This window comes from Erigeron canadensis, chromosome 1 (assembly GCF_010389155.1).
Source record: "Erigeron canadensis isolate Cc75 chromosome 1, C_canadensis_v1, whole genome shotgun sequence".
Lineage (NCBI taxonomy): Eukaryota > Viridiplantae > Streptophyta > Magnoliopsida > Asterales > Asteraceae > Erigeron > Erigeron canadensis.
The window spans coordinates 59,289,478-59,312,723 of NC_057761.1; the positions used below are offsets into that span (position 1 = coordinate 59,289,478).

General features: G+C 34.6%; 4 protein-coding genes across 7 annotated transcripts; 1 reads left to right on the forward strand and 3 right to left on the reverse strand.

Annotated features, from left to right (window-relative positions):
* Positions 1-570: 570 nt before the first annotated feature.
* On the reverse strand, positions 571-2,216 carry LOC122584863. 3 transcript variants are annotated; one of them, XM_043756938.1, is made up of 2 exons: positions 2,002-2,216; positions 571-1,597 (listed from the first exon to the last, which is right to left on the reverse strand). In XM_043756938.1, exon 2 carries the CDS (start codon positions 1,496-1,498, stop codon positions 1,058-1,060), a length of 441 nt encoding a protein of 146 aa, XP_043612873.1. In that variant the 5' UTR covers positions 1,499-1,597; positions 2,002-2,216; the 3' UTR covers positions 571-1,057. The 3 variants fall into 3 exon arrangements, with proteins under 3 accessions (XP_043612873.1, XP_043612871.1, XP_043612872.1); XM_043756936.1 differs by having other exon boundaries at positions 571-1,813; XM_043756937.1 differs by having other exon boundaries at positions 1,674-2,216.
* Positions 2,217-3,900: 1,684 nt separating this feature from the next.
* Positions 3,901-7,414, forward strand: LOC122602678. 2 transcript variants are annotated; one of them, XM_043775968.1, is made up of 2 exons: positions 3,901-6,030; positions 6,633-7,414. In XM_043775968.1, exon 1 carries the CDS (start codon positions 4,108-4,110, stop codon positions 6,025-6,027), a length of 1,920 nt encoding a protein of 639 aa, XP_043631903.1. In that variant the 5' UTR covers positions 3,901-4,107; the 3' UTR covers positions 6,028-6,030; positions 6,633-7,414. The 2 variants fall into 2 exon arrangements, 1 of the variants encoding a protein (XP_043631903.1); XR_006324430.1 differs by having other exon boundaries at positions 3,902-6,209.
* Positions 7,415-8,206: 792 nt separating this feature from the next.
* LOC122584834 lies at positions 8,207-13,729 on the reverse strand. Its single transcript, XM_043756898.1, has 6 exons — positions 13,444-13,729; positions 13,065-13,212; positions 12,912-12,970; positions 11,123-12,802; positions 9,544-9,700; positions 8,207-8,893 (listed from the first exon to the last, which is right to left on the reverse strand). The coding sequence occupies exons 2-6, from the start codon at positions 13,156-13,158 to the stop codon at positions 8,298-8,300; spliced, it is 2,586 nt and encodes an 861-aa protein (XP_043612833.1). The 5' UTR covers positions 13,159-13,212; positions 13,444-13,729; the 3' UTR covers positions 8,207-8,297.
* Positions 13,730-15,565: 1,836 nt separating this feature from the next.
* On the reverse strand, positions 15,566-17,929 carry LOC122582261 (INO80 complex subunit D-like). Its single transcript, XM_043754634.1, has 2 exons — positions 17,266-17,929; positions 15,566-16,119 (listed from the first exon to the last, which is right to left on the reverse strand). Exons 1-2 carry the CDS (start codon positions 17,760-17,762, stop codon positions 15,855-15,857), a joined length of 762 nt encoding a protein of 253 aa, XP_043610569.1. The 5' UTR covers positions 17,763-17,929; the 3' UTR covers positions 15,566-15,854.
* Between the last annotated feature and the right edge of the window lie 5,317 nt (positions 17,930-23,246).

Here is a 23,246-nt window from a genome sequence, read left to right on the forward strand (position 1 = left end):
ACCATTGTTACTGTAATCACATCCCCAGCAGGAGTTGAAAAAAAGCAGGCATGTTATGGGTCAATTAGATATAAGAGTATATACATAATGGGTTGGTTACACCTTATTATATCAAATCTGATCTCAATAACTATCACACCTCAACGCCAATTCAATTTTCAAGCTTTTGGCTAATTAGAGGTAACCATTAAGTGAACGATAGGTAACTCTTTCAAAATTGCCAACTCAGTTCCTATAATTAAAGCGAGTCTTTTTAATTATGAAGGACCTTTCTATTGAATTATATGTTTTGATTATTTCTCAGGGTTCGGCCAAAATTTATAGTTTAATACAAGTAAAATCCACCTTGTAGGATCGAGGGTTTCCTTCTCCGTGGCCTGAACTTTTGGTGGAACTGATATAATTACCTCCCAATTAAGTGGTTTAAGTTATAATAAAGTTAAGCTTCACTTGTTAAAAATAGAAATACTAACTGCGATTGGATGTGACTGACACTCAAGACACATTCTTGATTTCCTAAGTTTCAAAAAAAGAAAAAATATACTAAAAACAAAACAAAAGCTTGAAATATTGAAGAAAATTTGAATGGCATTTATAGTGCTTTTAAATGGTTTACTTGCTTTTATGAGGTTGTACTTGAAACTGCAAATCATCTTGACTTGCAAATATTAGGTAATTTAGAATGTCAGGCAAAAGTAACTAGACGAATCTGACATTCTTTGCTTGACTTTCCACAAAAAGTTGCCACACAATATTCATACAATAAAATTGGTATTAATGATAACAAAAGTTGGATCATACCACTGTCAGCACTAGCATCAATCTTTATCTTCATACATCACTTATCTGCTCAAAAAGTCTTCATGTCCAATGCTTTAAAGTCTTCAATCAACCTACACTATCATTTCACTTAAATCTCCAATCCTTGCTTTCATGCTCCAAAACTCACTTGTTCTTAGCTCCACACATCTCAATGATCAACCAAAAGTAAAGTTTCCACATAACTCGCAAAGAATGAAACTCGTTTTCCAGAAATTCCAATATTATTAAGAATTTTTTAATCGGGTTCATAGACAAAAATTGCAATTTGTTGAGAACGCTCTTCAGAATCAAGTTCAAAACAACCTTCAGAATCAATATACCCTGCAACAATAGGCTCACCGCTGTTCCTAAACCCAAATACCCTATCTAATTCTATGGATGGCTCCGGCATGCTAATGGTGTATAGCTTTGTAAACGTTTTTGAAATACCATGCTCCATCTTCCAAACATCGCAAACTAGTTTCTCATCTACCACATTGGAGTCAAGCACAACAAGCGACTCCTTTAGCTTAGATATAAACACACCATAATAGTAATCTTTATCACCAGGGAGGTATATTTCTGTAAATTCTTCACTAGTCAGATCAAATGACATAATGAGCTCACGGTAATCACGTCCACTACCTGTATCATCGACAGGATTCCTATCATAAGCAAGCCAATATAATAACTCCATCTATTTCTACTTGTTCCGGATGGACCCGCTCCATCGGCTCAAATTCAATTGATGTACGAGGTAAATTGTTCATCCGTAACGGGTTTCTCCAATCCCCACCTGTAAAAACCTCAACTTGGTAAGGAATGTAACTCATATTCTCGAGATCAAAGTTACGATCACAGATATATGTAACCTTGACAAGCTTAAAGCGAAGAGTGTGGGGACAAACCCCAAAACCAATTACAGAGTCGTACGGTCCGCCTCATATATTGGGAACAGCAATCTCTAGTGATTTCCTTGTTGAAGGATTCCAAACAACAGCCGTGTTCAAGCCTACACTGTTTCGGCTTTAATTACAATCGATATCGTAAAAGCAGAACAAGCCATGAGAGCTACGGACTAGTCTAACGGATTCGGGAATAGTAAGGGGAAACTTGTATTGAGGGAAACAAATATTATTATCATCATCGTCAGCGATAGATACATATTTTAGATCATTAGAATATCCGTTATCAGCATACCTTACAAGCAGACGATGATTAGGATGACGAGTGTGGTAATCAGCGATAAACTCGGGACTGTCGATGATTGACTTCCATGGTTTCAAAACGGATCGAAATCGAAGCAATGATCTCACATCTGGAACCTTTTTTATGATTTCTGCTTGGATTTCGATCGGTGGTATGTTGTCTGACATTTTGATTTTGGGTTAGGGTTTTCAATTCAAACATGAAGGCTTTTATTTTTACCGGATAACATGTTGGTTAGATGATGTTGCTCTCAAAAACCATAAAAATCATAGGGGCTTTTTAACGTGTGTAAAAATTGATTTAAATGGGTCTGGGAGAGCAACATTATCCAACAAAAATGATTATCATAAATAATTTTCCCTTTATTTTATTATTATTTTTTCTTTCTTTCTTTTCAAGGCTAATGAATGGTAACGTTTAGATACTAATGGTGAAATTTTAATTCACCTCATTCTAATTTTTCTTTTCTTTAACTAAGAAAATATCATTTATCATGAAAGTAAACTACTAATCGATATAAAACATGGTAGTTAGTCCTTTTGAATGTTGTGATGGTATCATTTGTGCCACAATAATCGATATATTTATCATATATAGGCATTACTTTTTTGTACTTAAAGTTAATAAATGTGGTAAAGAAATCAAAAATACCAGTGATTGAGGTAACGGGTAGTGACAAGTTGTGTGTTTATCTATACAGTTATACTTCTATATTTATATTATCTATTAAAGAAAATACTCTAATGTTGAAAGTTAGAAAATGTCTAAAATATCCTCACTTTTTAATTACACTATCTTCAACAATTATAACAGTCGCCTATCACCACATCGTCGCCGCCACGACTATTTTTGTATTACACGGGTATCGTGCTAATTAATGTAAAAGTAATGTATATAAAACAGTTTAAGAAACTACATATGACGTGTTTTAAGGATAAAAGGGGGTCCTTATAACCCTTCACTATTATTAGCCTTAAATTACTAGTGTTCATTATATAAATATACATTATGTTATAAAGTGAAATTTCAGTTATGTACTTTAGCCAACTCGTGAAAGATAGACGAAATTTTTTTAATACATTATATGAAATATGTTTAGGTTTAAATATACTAAAATCTATCAAATTCAATCGTATTAATATTACTTCACAATATAAATACATTAAAATTGGAAAATAATTAATCAACCTAACTCATATATTTAAAAATTTGCTTAAAGCCTTAAGAATTTGACATGTGGATTCCACTAATTCTTTTTTTTTTTTTAATTTTGCCTCATGATATTTTCACATGTCATCATTTTATATTTAGGTTGATTATTAGGCATACAAATTAAGTTGATTTATTGGGGTTTGCTAAATACAGCTCTTAGGGCTGTGTTTAAGGTGCATCAATTGTTTGTACATTTATCATGAAAATCAGGGGCAAACTTTTAATATAGAAGGTACAAGTTTTTTTATGCACGTTAAATACAGCCCTTAGAACTGTAATTAGCATTTTCCTTATTATTATCCTTAAAATTTAGTAGTTATCCAAATGCAAAAGCCTTTCCTAATACAAATTTTATTTGACATAAATAGATCTTGTCAAATTAATACAACCTTAAAAAAAACGCAAAAATTCAAAATTAATTACTTTATTTTTATTTTATTTTATTTTCTTTCCTAAATTGGTAAAGTTAACTCAAAAACACCAAATCCGTAAAGCATAAACAAAAGTAAACCAAGAAAAAATAAAACTTTATTAATGACTTAAAATTCCGAAACCATCCGAAAAAGGGTTTGCGTTAGTTTATCAAAACATATCTCTTTATTAATTAAAACCAAATTAAAAAGGATTTAATCTTTTTTTAATAATCATAAATCATAAACATAAACCCTACCTCTCATTTTCCGAATCAATACCCAGGTATTCAATTTCTTTCATTAATTATATATTTATAAATATAAATATTAATACATTCACTTTTTGCTATTATACAGTAATAATTGATTAAATAATACTCCAGTGATTAGGGTTTTTTTGTAATTTTTTTTTTCCCAAAGAAAGATGAAGATTTAGGTTAATAAATTAAAGGGTATGTAGTGTTTTAAGTAAATGATAAGAATGGATACTCATGCTACTACAGCAATATTACATTATGTTCAAAGTGTATGGCCTTTTTCGAGAATTCGATATGATGATTTGAAAGTTTCTGATTCTTTAGTTAAGGGTTTGGATTTACCCGATGAGACCAAACGGTTTGTTTTTGCGATTAAGGAACCCGAATCACAGGCTGTTATTTATATACTATGTGCCCAGAATTTGTCTGAGAGATCGGCAGTTGATGCCGAACGTCTTATTAGATGTGTTAGGCCGGATGCCGTTGTGGGTCAGGTGAATGAGTTTGAGTTTAACTTTGGCGATGGTTTAGCGTTGGGTGATAATGGTGGTGTTGATTGTACGGTTCCCACTTCTTCGTTTGGTGTACTTAAGAGATGTTTTTTGCATAAGATTTGTAAAGATAAGTATGAGGATGTGGCTGGGAGTTTGGTTTTGAAAGAGATTTTTGGTGTTGGTTTTAATGGGCATTTTTTGTCTGCAAAAAAGGCAGCCGAAGAAGTTGGTTCTTCGTTTTTGTTGCTTGAATCGTCTAATGTGAATATAGAAAGTAAGGGTAGTCCCTCGAGTGAGGTTGAATTAGGTAACGGTTTTCAAGGTTTTAGTGTACAGCCTAATAATTTACTGCCACAAAACGTGAGCTCTAATGTTCCGTCAGGGGCAAGTAGATATCTTATTTCAGATGATTATATGCGTGCTCAGATGTTGAAATCTTTACGCTCTTATATGGTTCAAGTAAGTTCTAATGTGAATACGGGTCCAGTGAATGTTGAACCAAAAGAGGATTATGAGGTCCCACAGTATGCTCGTGCTATTTATCCTTTGCTTGAAGATCTGTATGTCATATTTCATGAAATACCATCCATGGGAAGGGCTTTAGCTAACGCACAAAAGATGTTTCATGATGTTAGCAAGGGAGACAACATTGATACTCATATACTCTCAGAAGTATATGCATTTCGAATAGCGGTTGAGGGGTTAAGGATTGTTCTTAATAGTGCTGGTCGGATGCCTATTAGCAAAACAGGAAACCGTCAATCATCTACTGTAGAATTCTCTGATCTGCCTAACGAAGAGAAATCACATGCTCTTCTTGCAAATGTACTTCGTAGTCAAACAAATAACTTTAAGTCAATAGTTGCAGTGTTAGATGCTAGTACTTTAGCCGGTATAAGGAAACACTGGAACACTGTAGTTCCTCCGAATATGAAGGATATAGTTGAAGAAATGGTTGCTGAGTCGACAAAAGATGGTATAACTACCAATCACCGTGACAAAAAACGAAGGTTGACAGATAAACCAGTGGTGGCAGTGGGGGCGGGAGCAACAGCAGTATTAGGAGTTTCCTCTCTTTCAAAAGCTGTTCCAGCATCAACTTTTATGAAAGTTGTTACCTTCAAAGTTCCTGTATCTTTGAAACTGATGATGACACAAACCCAAAAACTCGTTTCTATATCACTTACCAAGATTCTTGGTCCAGCAAAAGTCGTAGCACCGGGTATGTTCAATTCTGGAGTACATTCTGCATCTTCCTTGAAAGCAGCCGCATCTGCAGAGAAGATAAGAGCTATTGTTCATAGTGTCATTGCATCTGCTGAGAAAACAAGTCTTTCAGCAATGAGAGGAGCTTTCTATGAAATAATGTGGAAACGTCGCCGGGTTAGGCCAATTGGGGTTCTTCCATGGGCTACATTTGGATGCAGTGTGGCTACTTGCTCAAGCCTGCTTGTTTATGGTGATGGTATTGAATGCGTAGTTGAATCGATTCCTTCAGCACCTTCAATTGCGAGTCTGGGTCGAGGGATTAAAAGTTTACAGCAAACATCAGTAGTTGTTTCACAAATGGAAAGCTCGAGGATACAAAAGACTATCGACTCGCTTGTCAACAGGTTCAAGAAATGGAAAACTTCCCCATGATGTGTGAGTTTTCATCTTTCTCCTCTGTTAAAACAAGCTATGCATTCTCATACTGTGTAGATGAAAAGATCATAATAGTTGGTTTATCGCCTTTTGTACATTGCTTAAATTGGTTTTTGATAGGATGTGAAAACAAGAGATGGTTGGTTTAGAAGAATTATGTTTTAGAGAGCTGATTTCGGGTAACTTTGATTAAGTAGTTAATTTTTTCATTATTTGATTATGGCCGAACAACTTGCCTGGATAAAAGCAACACTCTTGATTAGTAGCAGTGGCATAATTAATGCATTGCATACTGTTCTCTATCTGCTCGTGTCAGTCTGTCAGCTAGAACAAATAATGCCATAATTAGAGTGTCTCAAATCATACATGTTCATATAATACTAGTAAAAGGAACCGATGCATCTGGTTGACTTTCATGAATGTGTGACTACCAGGGGTAGAATTTGGAGAATGGAGAGTTAATATTCACAGCAGGATATTTTTAAACTTTCATTTGTGTTGATTGTTATGTAAATGGAAAATAATATTAAAATTCTTACCATTCAAATCACGTTGTATATTGAAACGTTGTAACTCATGGAATGTGATTTTTTGGCTGATAGTATATCATGCTCATAATGATGCATAAAGTTGATCATCTCCAAGGTAGCTAGTGGTAGGAGACCTTAAAGTCTCAGAAGAGACAAGGGTTGAAACCTTCCTGAGCAAAACTTTGGAATGGCCTCCAGTCAAAAAATCGTTCATGGGAATACTAGTTAGGCCGCGCGCATCAGAGACAAAAGCTCGACACTCCCCGGGATGCAACAAATGAGATTTGCCACTTTGGATTCACATAGGCAATTAGGCAGGTTAGATAACTACAACCAGCCCCCTTTTCAGAGTTCCTAAAATGCGAGGTAGGTGTGGGAGCTGGTGAGCTGGTTATAATGTGAAGAAATAACACACAGCAGGAAATTGTGTTTATTGCTCTATGCACAACTATATTATCCAATGCTACTGGCACTAAGGCTCCCAAACTTTCTGCAGATGATTGACTAACAGAAGAGAACACAATCTTATCAGAGAGGCCCTGTCCACTTTTTGTTTATCACTTTTATTGGGATGTTTATATTGATGCATAACATCTTGTACTGAAGGTTTAAAAAGCCATAAACATAAAGAAGTCCTAACTCACTTGATGAACAAGATCATTGGTCTCAATTGTTACATGCTCAAATAATTCTGATGGGCTACACCAGCTGTATGAGCAAGATGCATTGGTCTCAATTGTTACATGCTCTTTACTTTCATGCCAATTACAAAGTGTTAGTTCTGTTTAACTTTTTTTTTTTTAAGAACGGTATCCTATTCCTATTCCTAAATTACATGCATGTATAGGATACAACTCATGTCTCTCGAAAAATCCCTATTAAGTATTAGTTCACCCCATAAATGTGGGAAAGAAGACTCCTAGGTGGATCATCCTAAGGTCTTCAATGGGCCACCAACCCCATTGTTTAGTTCTATTTAACTTGATGTTGAGTTAGCAAATCTTACAATATCTCAGGTAATTAATAATGGTTATATGGTCAAGAGTCCTCAATGCAAAAGATAAGCGTGAAAATGGTGGTCCCGTCTATTTATCTTATAATTCATAAACTGAAAGTATCGGAGTACTTTTTAGCTGTCATTAAGTTGATAGAAGATTAACTAGTCCTACACTCCTACTGTTATACCCTTAAGTCCTTAACTATTGCTCTATGCAAAAAGAGTTGAAAAAACCCAACATTTGGAGATCCGGCCATTAAAAAATAACCTTGATGAACAAGTACCACCCGGTTGCCTGCTTCTCATTAATGGATTATGAAATCAAATACAACTACTCCACTATATTTCACAAACCTGGTAAAACAAATATACAATAATGGATGCTGACAAACAAATGATCTTGTGGTGTGTGAAATATAACCGTATATACGAAGACAGAGATTCATGTCATTCTAGTAAATTATAGATATCACCCAACGTGCATAAACCCATCTACCATTTTTTCAAACCTTTGTCATTACAGCATGATCATTGTGCACTAAATGCAGAGGAACTTGTACTAAGAAACCGAAGATATCCCTCAAATCATTCAATAGGTACAATTCACAAGAAGTAAAGATCATAATGTCTTGGGACATCGAGAACAAAGTAACCATCTAAACACATTGTTAATGAGCCAAACTATTGTTTTATCATAGTTTAGTTAAGAAATCAGGAACTAAATAAAATGCAACACATTTTTAACAAGATAAAAAATCAGCTACTATTTCATCCATCAATAATGTCAAGATATCGGTTTCAATCACAACGCCTTCTTCTAAAGCTTCAACTTTAAAATCCAACCATTTCCCATTCCCGCTACTCATATCCTTTTCCACAACCTCATCTACATCCAAATCTTCCATGTTTGTCCAACTACGTATCTCCATCTCTATTTCAGCTGCCAATAAATTCTTTTTTTTGAACATCATCGACCATTTTGCCCATTCTTCGTAGCTTCCACTGAAGGCACGTTCATATCTAGCTTCCAAACACAGGCTCACGCAATCAAATAAAGCCTTCCTTTGTAGTTTCATGAATGGGCCCATGTATTTATTTTGACTCTCAAGTTGATCAAATAAATTAACATTTATGACCTTTTGGGTTTGGCTAAAAGCAAAATCATCTACGGCATAGTTAAGCACTTCTCTGATGTACTCCAACTGCCATTGTGATGACCATCTTGCCATGGATGTGAAATTAAATATGGTGCTGGGAAAAGAGGTGGCAGAATCTTGCAGTTCTATCTCTTCTGCAAAAAGTTCCATGTTTCTTGCGGACATATATTGTTTGTTCCCTAAAACAAAAGCATCCACAATATTAAGATATTGTTAATTACCCAACTTCAACAAAATACACAAGACAGGTGACAAGATAGGTGGGACACATAGCTTGGGTAATGGGTCATGTCGGCAAACACCTTAGGTCATTTCTAGCTTTCTCTATAAATAACTAACATGGAAACTTTTATGCAATTTGCAACCTATTCAATCTGTTTTCGATTATGGTAGCTATATAAATTTTGCCATTTTGACCTGCTAGAGGCAAAAGATAACCAAATTTAACCCTTTACTCATAAGCAGGTCAAAATTGTCACCTCTAAATGGATACTGTTAACAATAGCAATATGACATTATTGCCAATAAAAAATAGTAACTATATAAATTTTGCCATCTTGACCTTCTAGAGGCAAAAGATAACCAGATTCCCTTTACTCATAAGCATGTCAAAATCGTCACCTCTAAATGGATACTGTTAACAATAGCAATATGACATTATTGCCAATAAAAATTAGTGTCTTTGTGCTGCATTAATACAACGAATTTATATATATAGATATATTTTGCTGGTTGGCTATCTACTCGCATGAGACAGTCATTATTATCTTATTATGTTTTTATATACATTAAAAGCAAAATGTCACACAGGGCAAGTAAGTATGGTTACCGTCACTGGTTAGGGTTATTAGGCTGTTCGATGTGACACAACTATCATCTGATAAAGAGGGTTCTAGACTTGGGCTTGTACAAGGATTCTGGTACTGATGTTTCATTCCACTTTCATAGTTTTCACTGCTGGTTTCACATTCTGTCACTTGAACACCCTGAAAAACAGAATGAGATTTGAATAAAAATTTCATTGTTCACATAAAATGTATTCAGCTAATACTATGCAACATGTTGTACCATACGTCATATTGGGATGAAGAGAGATGAATAAATTCTAGAACATTACAAAGTGGGCTGCATGGAAGAACACATGAAAGCGAAATTCAATTCTATTTTTAATCCACTCAAAATGAAATACGGAAGATATATTAAATTTCTTAATAAAAAACATATACAGTCAAACCTCTATAAATTAATACTCTATAAATTAATACTTAGATAAAATTAATAATTTGTCCAGACCCAACTTAAGATATTAGTGGAAATTAACACTCGATAAATTAATAACTCGCTAAATTAATAAAATATCTCAATCCCAACACTATTAATTTATAGAAGTTTCACTGTACATGTGAGCTCACGAGCCTGGAAAAAATAAGTCATGAAACCTTAATTTTAAGCTTGTATCCTAAGGTATGCAATGTTGATAACTTGGTATCCTATGAATATTATTGCTTTTAGCATAGAATCAAGTTTTTTTTGTGAACGGCAAAAATATATTAAAAGTCTACTAGCATTGAATTAAGTGATTGACTTCCAAAAGTCTGTTGCTGTGATCTATGCTCAGTTGAATTTATATATTAAGCACCTCCCAAATTATTTAAGTTCTCTCATATCGCTTCTCTAATACTCTGTGAAAGGTGTATTTGGACTCCTCGTTAAAGCAGCACTAACAAGGTTTGCCCTTTTTGCCATTGTAAAGGCTCAATCTCAGCTTTCAACCACTCAACCAGATCTATAATGTTTTACTCGTTGAAAATATTAACAACGACCTAGAATGTAAGTTACTCCTAGCATGCACTATCTCTAACCTTATGAAATGGATGGCACTCATGATTTTCATACGTAACAACATAACACGACCAATCTAAGCGAAAGTCTTGAGATTGTTCCTGTTGAGCCAATCTATAAATCTATAGAATAGTAACAGCTAGTCTGGTTATGCAGATACTGAGGTTTACTCAAGCCAAATCTCAGAGCTACAAATAATTGGTTAGAGTGATGAAATAGGGATAGTAAGGAAGTCTACGGCACGTGCTTGCCCATATAAGTTTGAGGAAAACTCATAGTACTGAGGCAAACAATGACTCTTATAGAGAACTGAAAATCTGTCGCACTACTTGATAACCCTAAATTTTAACTTTCTTCTATCTTATTGATTACCTATACATGTCAATATCTCAGTAAACAACCAAAATTACGAAACCACTGCAATGAATAAAGTAAAACGTATTTTGCACACAAGAAAATGATTTCACAAAACAGGACAACCTTTAACATTGTTGCAATCTGAATATTGTAGACTAAACTGTGAGCAAGAGATTATCGTGTATACATCATGGGGATGTGAACAATACCTGCCACTCCATATTGACTTTAAGCGGTGTATGTTCAATCAAAGAGGAGACATCCGAATCATGTTGTATGACACTCTTGTCCTTCTGCATAAGGGAACCTGGCATTTCAGAAGCAGAACTTAGAGTAGAACTTCCTTTGACAATGTCACACTCTGTCGTCTGAACTAAAGAAGATAGTTCCCTTAGTTTCTGTTCCAAAAGAACACTCAAAGCATCACTGTCAATAACAGGTGTCCCAAACGAAGGGAACTGTGAATCCCCTGTATCAACATCATCCTGAAACTTAAGACAAACACCTCGACTCTTAGCTCCTGACTGACCAGAAGAAGACTCAGATTCAGACACTGGTTTCTTGATAGGGGACGTGAAGGTAAAAGAGACAACATCCATGCCATTTTTCCTGTCTACAGGCTCCCAATTGGAAGATCCATCTATTGTTATATTACACTTCACAGATCTTTCTTTTTCCTGGATTAGTACATTATTAGTAGTAGCCCGATCGAAGATATTATCTCCTTCTGTTGGCCTTTTCTTTCCAGAAAATTTCTTTGTTGTAGAAAATGATTCTTTTCCCGTTCCAGATGTCGTCGCTAACTGAGCCTTTCTGGCCCCAACCACCGATTTTTCAACAGTCTTCTTGGATGTCTTGACATCCCTACAGGAATCATTTGTGGAAGTTGTTTTCCTGTCATGTTGGTATGGAACTCTAGGTTTCAAATTTGTGCGGTCCTTATACGATGCACAGTTTTGTTTCTGATTGTTGTGGGTGAGCACCTGAGAGGAGATCCTTCCTGTTGTTGATCTATTCGGCACCTTTTTGGGAGTATTTCTTTGTCTATTATCCAGTTGGACAGACTTGACTCCATCATCTTTCTGATTCATGGCATTCCTACTGTTTCTTGAAGTGGTTCCCTCTGCTTTTTGAACATTCATTTTCACTGGAGTAGCAGGTGAAATAGATTTATTCTTGTTCTTCAAACTTCCTGCAACGCCATGCTTTAGAATCACAATCTCAGAGCGACATTGACGCTTGTCACGAGGCTGCTGAGATTTGACAGGGCTATACGTTTTGGGTCTTTGTTGTTGTGCTTCAGATGATGATGATCTCTGTGCAGCTTCCATCTTATCTTTTAGATCCCGGATTCTAAGGGGGATTGAAGAACTCCTACTTCCATTAAGATTTGACTGGGGACTCTGCCCGATTATCCTTGAAGCTTCTTCCATTATATATGCTGCATTTCGGGACAGTATAAACCCTGGACTCTTAATAGGAGATAACATTCTGTGGTGGGTAATAGGTACAGATTTAGCCGATCTAGGAGGTAATACTTCAGACTGGAATCTCTCAATTGGTCGATTTTGCAGCTTCCGCAATCTATCTTGTACTGGGTTCCTCGAAAAACCATCGAGCTTATTTCGCATACCATAGTCCATAGAATCATGTTCGTCTTCAAAATCGTTTGTAATATGCGAATGCCTAAAAGAATGAGAGTCAGTAAACGAAGTAAACCCGGGATTAGAAGTGGCATCTAAAGTTGGCAAAGAATCTAATCCCATAAGTCTAGCAACGACCCCAGGTGCTTTGGTTCCACTTGCATCATCGTTACTCATAGACGAAGATGCCCAATCACTTCCCGTCAGACTTGGACCATCATCGATACTCTCGTGTAACTTCTTCATCTACACACATTCACAATCATCATAATATATAAAAAAAAGAAAAGAAAACCAAACCCATTAAATAACTAAATACAACATTCACTTCTCACTAACAAGAACGTAGACGTACCTGTTGCATCCTAGATAAAGCCATATTATGTAAATTCTCTTTTCCTTGAATCGAACTTTCTATAAAAACCATTACCAATAACAAGAATCATTAAAAAATAGAAAACACCTACGAGAAAATAAGCAACAAACCATTCCACTAACTTTAACTTACCTGGTTTATTCGAAAAGAGTTTCTTTCGAGATTTGACATTCCAATCAAACAACTGAAGAAATCCTCCTTTTGAACTTGCCTTCTCAACCTCCATTTTCTCATATATATGTTATCGATATAAAAAATCCTCAAAAAAACATATATCCACCTGAAATATTATAAAACCCTAATAAATTAATCAATCTTACAACCAAATAAATAAACCCTAACTTAAAATAAGTAACTACAGATTCAACATTTCATATCAAATTTCAAATGTATATAGCAATATACTATATAATCTTATCACTATAACAAAATGAAGATATATAGAAATACAATATAACATATATATATATATATATAATTATGAAAATCAAAATTAGTGAATGCAACTTACTTGAGAGAAATTAGGGGTGAGATCACAGTGTGTGTGTGTGTGTGGATGTGTGTGTTTGGTGCTTTTAATGCATTGGCAAAAAGGCCCAAGATCTTGGTTATGGGGTTTTGAAAGATTTAAAGCTCACGAGTAAGAGAGAGAGTGTGTGTGTGTTTTGTTTCTCTCTGTGTGTTTGAAAATGAATGAAAGGAAATAAAAGATAAAATAATGAATGTTTAGGGACTTGGAAATGGAGAAGAGAAAACATGCCCCCCTCCTCCTCCTACGCTCTCTCTCTCTCTCTCCGTTTAACACAAATAATATACGGTTATATCACTCTGTATTAAGTTGAATTGCGATTAAAGAAATACGATGACACCTTTTTTTTTCTCCATGTTTTTACTACTTGACTACCTAATCATATTTAAAGTACTCATGCCTTGTTCATCATTCATCCATAACTAATTCTTATGAGCATTTTATAAAAATCTTATCAACTATTAAACAATTATTACTAATTTTTCAAAACATCTTCATTGGCACACTATTAGTCTATCCATATTTTATTTAGTTTTACACTTTTAAACATCTAGTTAACCATTTATTCGTACCTCATCCCACTTACAAGTCCTTCAATGACAAGTCAATAACGAGTCACACTTAATATTATTGTCCAATGAATAACAAGCCATATATGAGAAGATAACGGAGCCTTGTGAGGTCTTTTAGGTCATCTCCGATGACAACATTCCTGCTTGTTAAAGAGACTATTATCTATTGTGATAAAGACTAAAATTCAATTCTTACACATGAGGTAATTTAGTTCTATTTCACTATTTTGGGCAATTTAGTAGTAATTAGGTTTACTGGTACAAAAGTACATGTCCGAGCATACCAGTCATTTTAGTAACACGTGAACATAATGAACCAACATACTTAACTCAATTTGCTTCCAACCAAAAATAATAATTTTCGATCCGTCATATCACATCATCATCCATATGTAACTAAAAAATATTATATTTTACTTGTACATAAACACTAACATATGCGTAAAAGGACCACCCAAACATAGGGATGACAAAAAATAAATAATTGTACCCTAAAAAAAACCAAAAATTCGCCCCAAACTCGTATATATTTATATACTAGTATTTAAATCTTTATATTTAAAAACGTTTTATGTTTGTTTATTCTTGGATCATATTAGGATTTAAATAATAAAAATACAAAACTTTTATCACATAGATTTTGTTTTAATACAGTTGTAAATGCCTAAATGGGGCTATAAGACTAGAACTGCTATCAAGTTGGTCCAGTTTGAGTTTAAGTTCAAAGACGACACAATTTTAATCCCGCATGTTTACATCATTACATGTGTCTTATGGAAGCTTAAGCATATGGAGTTTCATAAGCTCAAACTCACAAGTCTCGTTTATCAACAGAAAGGTCTTTTTAATACTCGTAGCTTATGTTTTCATAAGTTATACGGAGTACACAGTAATAGTTGTAAATCTGCTTAGAATTTAGCTTTTAAAATTTCATAGTTAATTAGTTTATAATCGCTTATGTATTCACAAGTTATACACACTATAATGCTATATGCGAGTCGTGTTAATATATATGTTTTCTTTTACTATCCATAAGTTATTTCAAGAATGTGGATAAAACAAACATATCTTAAAATTACGATTCATGGGCTAAAATATTTCAGGTGATCAAGACTGGTCCCTTGCAAGTTACAATCCCTACTCAGATGATACACATTACTTCATAACAATCATTCTGATTTTCCGCAATGTGCTAGTTGACTTAACCCAGCAATCAAATTCGGAAGCTTTAACCTGGTAAACTAGAAGCAGGCAATCTTATTTGGGTAAAATTTTGGAGGTAGCTACAATGGAAATGAGTCGGACAGGTCAAGTCAAAACCATCGTGAAAATCCATAGAAAACTCTGCAACTCCTTTTAAATCACGATACATTAAAAAATAATAATCTTTAATCAAACCCGAGACATTAACTATTCCTAAAACTCTAATAAAATGCATGCACTTACCCAGTTAGTTCCAGTAGCAAAAACTTACTCGCTTAGACTTGTCAACCGGCCCATTTAGCACACTATCAAATGCTATAGTTCAGTAATTAATGTACATGTGGTAAGATTACTACACATCAAAAAAGTATACACTGTTGAAAAGAAAATAAAGACAAGACGGGCTTAAAGCACTTTATACTAAGGTTTGCAACCTTCCTCAACAATTTCAAGAACCCTTGAAAAGAAAAGGAAAAAGAACCACCCAACAATAAGATGATATAGATCTACTGAGATAGTAAACTCTGGATTAGACTTTGTACATTGTTAGAACACTGCAAAAACGGTAAATACCTACCCCTGTAGATGATTTATACTACCTGAACTGGCAAGATGCAGTCAGTTATCAATTTCAAGTTTAGGCACAACCTTTTTCTTGTTTGCACTCAGATTATTCTTCCTCCTGTCCTGAATTTCTCGAACATATTCCGTCACAATGACATGGAACTTTGGAGCAAACCTGTTTGTAGAAGTAACATTTAGACCAGCTTTCCTCAATGCACGAAAGACATGTTGCTGGGCTTTCATAAAGTGCATGCTACAGAGACAAGGCACCATTGAGCGTAGTACTGGCTTTAAACATGGTGAAAGTACTCCATGCGAGCTAAGGTACAGAAAAATAAGGCTAAATATTGTTAGAACTTAGGCAAGTAGTTGTTCGATAATCAATTACCGCATCTAAATATAAATGTCAGTGCAAGTATAAACTGGAAGTGGCAATTTCCGGCCAATTACTTATGAATGGGTCATTTCAGTATATGTATGGTATCTAACAAGCCATATGGATAACATTCCAAAAAAGAAACTCAAGGTGTTTTGTGTTATGCATAAATCTCCTAAATCAATTTATTTAAAATCTTCCAGATTCCATGTGCTCGATAAAACAAGATCAAGGTGGCTATTCTCTCACCTAGTGCGTAAATATACTACCAACATATTTGCATAAAGAGCCTTGTGAAAGGAAACCTTTTCCAATTGCGAAAGTACTAATCCCATATTAAATATTGTTGTTAGGTGAGCACAAAAGCATCATTTACAGCAGGTAGCTTCGCTATAACATGAAACCTCCAATTTCCCTTTATTAAAGTTAAAAATCGGGGAACGACAAAAACTAAAGGTTGATAAAATTGTAAAAAGAATCATATTAATCATGTGCTTCAAGCACCTTAATCTGGACATTACTTCTCATTTTTATTAGAAGATAACTAATTACACACTCTTCTTGATAGCCTGGCCCAAGGCTGTTTGGTTATGGGCACAGCTGGTATCGGGTATTAGCACAAGTACTACTGAGATTCTCATAAAATAAGACTCAAGGTCGTGTACTTCTATATAGAACATATAAGCTCCAAGCAATTATCATATATCATAGTCATAACTTAGACATCGCCAAAGGGGTTCTCTTGCGGTAAGAAGCTGATACATAGTATCTAAAACAAACAAAAATCTAATTAACATAAAACCCCACCTAAGGACACACAAGATCATCGACAACAGAGAAATGCTTCATGCATAAAGAAGATCGAGCATAGACTCAGTCTTCTAGGTACATACAGAAACAACAAATAGCTCTGCACATACAACGCTAGTAACGAAATTTATTAATACAACACTTATAAACCAAATTTTCTGGTAATCTAATGTCGAATTCAAACAATTGCAGTCAATTACTAATCCAAATTCCACAAATTATCACAGCATTACACTAAACTTTATATATAACATAAAATTCAACAAATATATAGCAAACCTCTTGTCGAAAAACTGGCAAGGCTTATACAACTGTTGCTTGGGGTCGGATAAGATATGAACGTGACAAAACTTAGTCAATGTCATCGCTTTCGACTTACACCCATTAAAAGCACATTTCACACTCACATCATCACTCACTATTCCTTTATTATTATTATTATCAACAATAATAACATTATTATTATTATTATTATTAATTTTTTCTTCTTCATTTTTTTTCTCAATTTCTTTAGGAATTTCCTGTAAAAATGGACTGATTCCAAATTTCCACAAATACTCTCTATATTTAACCCTAACTTCCTCCATTAACCCCCAATAATGATCACGGTAACATTTTGACAATTGTTTCATGTTGTGTGACCGGCGTCGGAGAACCTGCTTCCGTTGTAACTGACCGGAATTCGACAAGTACATGTCTTCCGGCGACGGTTTGATTCCGGAGGCGAAATTGGTACCGTCAGGGGGATTGTTAGGGTTTTCATGAGAGGAATTCATTGTAGGTGATGAGAGAGAGTGTGGAGGCGGCGTGGTGGTTTTATTGCATTGGTGGTGGCCGGCGGCGGAGATGGCGGCGTTAGGGTTTTGTTGGCGGGGTGGGAGACATTGTAGAGAGAGAAAGTGTCTGAGTGAGAGAGAGATAGTGAGGTGGTGGGTTTGTAAATTTTTCGGATAAGTTTGTGTTTTGAAAGTTGCATGTTAGCCCCTTCGGTTATTGTTTGGTTTGACAATACAAAGGCCATGAGTTACCATGACGATATCAATTTTAAACTAAACATTTGGGTAAAAAAATGATATATAACATATTTAAATTTATCAGATGTTAAAAACTTTTTCTGGTTTAAAATACAAAGAGGATAAAGGTCTATTTAAATAGTAAGGAAAAAGGACACTTGCTTATACGTTGTTAAACTCTTATGAGTAGAGTCGACTTATTAGGTGACTCGTTTTTGTTCAGATTCTTACGAGTCACAAGTCGCAAACTTATAACTATTGTAGTTTGATATACTATGGTTATATATTTATATTTATTGTTGCGTTTTTTTGTGTGTCGTCTATGTAGTTTTGATCCTTTTATTACGAATTTGGAAATAATTTATAAGTTTATGACTCAAAACCATTGAATTTGTAATATTTTAGCAAATCTATTAAGATAATAATGTATAAAATAATAATATTTTATGTAGTATTTAAAAATGTTCCAACTCTTACGAGTCGAGTCACGTTCCGAGTCACGAGTCAAAAATCATGCTTTCAAGTCGAATCAAAAGTTACAAGTCGAAAACTATGCATTTACTTATTTACCCAATTATACCATCTTAATTATAAATATCCCTAACTAAAAATTTAAATTACAAATACCCAATGATTTCTTTTAAAAACTTATATCTACCCATTCATATCTATTCCATTAATTAAATTTTAATTTAAGACCATTATACTCTTCTCTAATCCCCACCTAAACACTTTTTCCACTTTCCAATAAAATTAAAACTCACAATTGACTTAATTCCATTTAGTGTCATCGTCATCATAATCAAAAGCAACAACAAAACAATCTGATTGTAGTTTCCATTTAATCTCATAATGACAATGGCATTGTGTGAGCGGTAGCCGAGTGAGTGGTGCGGCCCCGTGGTGGAATGATGCCGCCGACATGGGAGCACAGGTGAGGGGTGGGATTCGAGTGATGTGGTCACGTAGTGGAAGAATTGAGTGGAGCGACTGGAAAGGAGATGCAACGGCTAGTAACGACTACTTTGCTTTGTTTTTTTTTAATGATTTGTTTTCAAAATTTGTATATAAACACACTACACACATAATTCAAACACAAACACACTTTCCTTTCTAAAAATTCACAAATCTTATCCATACTTCAAATCATGACAAACAACATGCCAAATATGACCCTTTTTGATGAAAAAATGGCAATGCAAAATCACATGCTTGACGAAGTCAAACATAGATTCTGAGGTCAAGACTGTGATTCAAAGTGTAACAAACAAGGCGGCTTACATAGCCGAAATAGAACGAATTCAAGCTGTGGGACGGATTACTAGCGCCATCGAAGATGAGTATGTTATTATCTTCGCCAGAAAGTTGATTGTCTGGATCAAATCATTGTCCAACTTACTGATGTCTCGTTCACATTAACAGTCACGCTAAACCACGCGTTATTTTGGCAAGACAGTGTCGGTGGTGGCCGCCCTGTAGATTACCACATTGACCCGAGGAATGAGTACGTAACTCAACCCGGCGACGCTGCCCGGTCTCATGAACCCTATCGTCACATTCATCGCAATGACGGCAGCAGTAGTGTGGACTCAGATTATTCTGAATGTTAGGATTATGTAATGTTTTTATTATGTTCTTTTAGTATTATGTAATTTTATTATGTTTTTTTGGTATTATGTAATGTGTTTTTTTATGGTTTTAGTAATATTATGTAATGTTTTTTATGTTTAATGGAATTTAGTTTTAAAAATAAAAGTAAGTTGTAATGAGCGGTGAGTGAGTGGTGGGTTGCCAACAAAATTTGGGTGAGTGATGAGTGAGTGGTGGATTTGAGGTGGCATAAAGGGATTGGTTGGAAGTGAGTAGTGGGTGGAAGGGATACCATCACCCTAATCATCATAATCAACATCAACAATAACAATCTAGTTTAATCCCCTCAATTTCATCATTTGCAGATTCGAGTTATATAGAAACTTTCTTTGTTATAAAACTCATTACTTTTTGCGTTTGACCTTCAACAACAATCATATCCTCCTCCGCATGCAGTTGTTTAATACCCGACACCACCTCCTGCTACTACGTTGCCGCTCTGGACGGAGAAAAAGAGATGATAGCCACATCTTGTCGGTGAAAAAAGCGAGGTATAACTATAATTTAGGTAGATATATATATGAATGTATATATAATTTATATATAGGTGATGATATACGCATTTTTCTCACAAACTTCTTGATATATGAAAGTATATACTTAGATGATAAAGATAGATGGTGATGATTGTTGGTGATGAATGATGATATAGATATTGCAGATAATAGATCGACATTTACAGTATGTTCAACAAGAAGAACATAAAAGATATCTGTTATAGCTAGTACTATGTATGTATGTATGTATATGTTTGTTTGTATGTTACGAGTATATGTTTGTGACAATTGAAAGGGTATAATTATCTAATTCATCGGAAAAAATAACATCGGATATATTTATAATTAAGATTTTTGGTTGGAGATATTTATAGTTTAAATCATTAAATGGTGTAATTGAGTACATATATAATTTTCCCGTTTAAATAAACATTATCAATCCCTACGCATGGTTGACTTTGGTGTAAAAATGTTGACATGAGATTTGATATGTAATAAGCGAGGAGCTTCTTCTTTTTCTTTTTCTTTTTTTCACAAAAGTCTAAAAATCTGATATTTTACGCTTATATTATCTCTTAATCTTAACAACTCATAAGTGGTATACTCTAAATTACCACTAAATTATCTCCCTCGCCACAACTAGGGGTGCTATGGACTTATGGAGTACATGACAATATGAAAAAAATGTTGATTTAAATCATCTAAAAATCCTATCCTAACTTATTCCTCTAATCTTAGTTTTCCAGCTAGTCCTATCATATGTTATTTCTTTCGACAAGTCATCGTAGCACATATCTATACTGTATTATAAAAAAAACAGTCACATGTTAAAAGTTACATAAAATACCCGTAACGATTATATTACATTATCAGTTCTTTTTCTTTTAAAAATATTTTTATCAACCATTTACATCAATTACTTTTACATTAATTATCTACATCACTCGATGTCGCTTATCATCAGTACTCATCCCCCACCACCACATTGTCACAACCACAAACACCGCAGCATTGCGCGAGAACGGTTTTAGTTAGATTTAGATAGAATAGAATATAGAGCCACACATAATCACAAATATATTACTACGAGGATGTTTGGGATTACAGTATAAAATGATTATTTGATTATTACGTTTGTAAAACGCAAATAATCTAAAAAAGTGTTTGCGTGAAAAAGTAATTATTTGCTATGAAAACGGAGTTTTGAAGAAGCATGTACATACATGTTTTTTCAAAACGCAATTTTAGAAACGCAAAATTTATTTTGTAAACGCAACCCCAAACACCCCTTACGTATCGCTTAGTTAATTACTACGTACATAATCACAAACTTGGAGCCTTTCTCGGTCCATGGACCAACCACATATCAGATGAGGCCCGCCCAAATGTTCAATTTTCTTTTCCGCATCTATCATCCATCCATTCTAACCCTAATTAAATTAATATACTGTATATATATCCTCAAACTAAATCCCTAAAATCAATGGCAAAAATCATAATGGCGTCGTCGGTTAATTTATTAGCTTTTAATATACAGGAGGAAATCTTGAAAAGGATTGATAATGTGAGATCATTGATTCGGTTTAGAGCAATTTCAAAAGCATGGAAGTCTCTTATCGATAGCCCAAAGTTTATTGCTGATCATCAGAGCACCGGTGACACTGATCAGAGACAAAGTTTTCTCCTCGTATGTTACAAGGATGATGATCAACGTGGAGCAATTCATCATGAATCAATGGTTCGTATTGTTATGCTTAAGGTTTCACAGAGCGTCACTCATGTTGGTTTTGGGGTTTGTCCAGGTACTAGCGATCCTAAGCTTGTCAAGATCGTAACATCACGTCATGTGATGTGTCATATTTTATACCATTTCCCACGTGACTTTAGAACCAATTATTCGTCATTTTGATAGTTTTATATCCAACTTTCGATGCTTTGAAGGTATGTTAAGTGTTTTCAGGTTGGAAATTGATTAGACGAATGAATTGGTCGATTTTGATGAGTTAAGGAAGAAACGGGAGAAAGATTCGGGTGAAATCGAGCGAAAGACGAAGAAAACGAAATCTGGAAGTTGTAACTGCCGTTAACCCAGTAACGGCCGTTACATAGGTGGTTTGTGGTTTCTCCTGTAACTGGCAGTTAGAGAACTAACGGCCATTAGAAATCAACTGAAGAGTAACGGCTGTTATCCCAGTAACTCCCGTTAGGCCTTAAGTATAAAAGTAACGGCCGTTATCCTAGTAACGGCCGTTACACGCGTGTTTTGTACATAGGATTAGTCAGGGTTCTGCACTTTTGGACGAATGGATAACACAATTTTGATAGTTTCTCATACTTAGGAATATTTTGGGAGCAAACAAGTGATTAGGGTTTCGCCTATTTTCAGCTTTGGATTGTAATCATCATTGCTACCGGATTATCATCATTCATTTGGTATAATATGATTTCCTCTCTATTTGTTTGTTCTTGCGTTTCTAATATGAATAGCTAAATCTTTAGCACCCGCTTGGGTAGTAAGCATGTCATAGGGTCGAATTGATGTTGCTTGCAAATGTTGAACAAGGTTTATATGTTTAATCGAAGATCCACATTTATTTGGATTTAAATATTGTTTTCAACTTTTATATTAATTAATTGATAATTGTAATTAGAAGTTCGGGAGAAATCTACGTCATTGTCAATTGATTTATGAAATGGTTAATCGGTCTATAATTAACCTGAAATCGTTGGAGTTCGGGAGAAATCAACGATAAAGATTAAAAACAATTAAATTCATTTTGAATGTGTAAACGTCTATGATCGAGGGATCTGATTAGGCGAATAAGCAGTTCGGGAGAAAGCTTTCAAAAGATTAAATCATAAAATCAACTCAGGAATTTAATGCTTAACTGTTTAGAGGAGAAATTAAGTGCGGGAGCAATAATTATGTTTTGAGTAGTTGAAGTTTCAAGTATAACGGGAGATCATCTTGTCTACTTTTTGAGTCGTTCAACAAATGCAAGTAATATTTAGACCCGATGATTGGCATGTGAGCTGATCCAAGTAGGTGTTCATTTCTTAATCTGTTTTAAGATTCAATAAATCAAATACTCTTTGCGAT

Bases quoted from the DNA above. Each gene is read 5' to 3' on its own strand.
- LOC122584863 (XM_043756938.1), bottom strand. From the start codon at position 1,498: ATGGAGTTATTATATTGGCTTGCTTATGATAGGAATCCTGTCGATGAT.
- LOC122584834 (XM_043756898.1), bottom strand. From the start codon at position 13,158: ATGGAGGTTGAGAAGGCAAGTTCAAAAGGAGGATTTCTTCAGTTGTTT. The intron at 12,803-12,911 runs GTACGTCTACGT...GAATGTGTGTAG, and splicing joins CTTTATCTAGGATGCAACAG to ATGAAGAAGTTACACGAGAG. The intron at 8,894-9,543 runs GTAACCATACTT...CTTTTGTTTTAG, and splicing joins AATAACCCTAACCAGTGACG to GGAACAAACAATATATGTCC.
- LOC122602678 (XM_043775968.1), top strand. From the start codon at position 4,108: ATGATAAGAATGGATACTCATGCTACTACAGCAATATTACATTATGTT.
- LOC122582261 (XM_043754634.1), bottom strand. From the start codon at position 17,762: ATGAATTCCTCTCATGAAAACCCTAACAATCCCCCTGACGGTACCAAT. The intron at 16,120-17,265 runs GTTTGCTATATA...TCTGTACCTTAG, and splicing joins TGCCAGTTTTTCGACAAGAG to CTCGCATGGAGTACTTTCAC.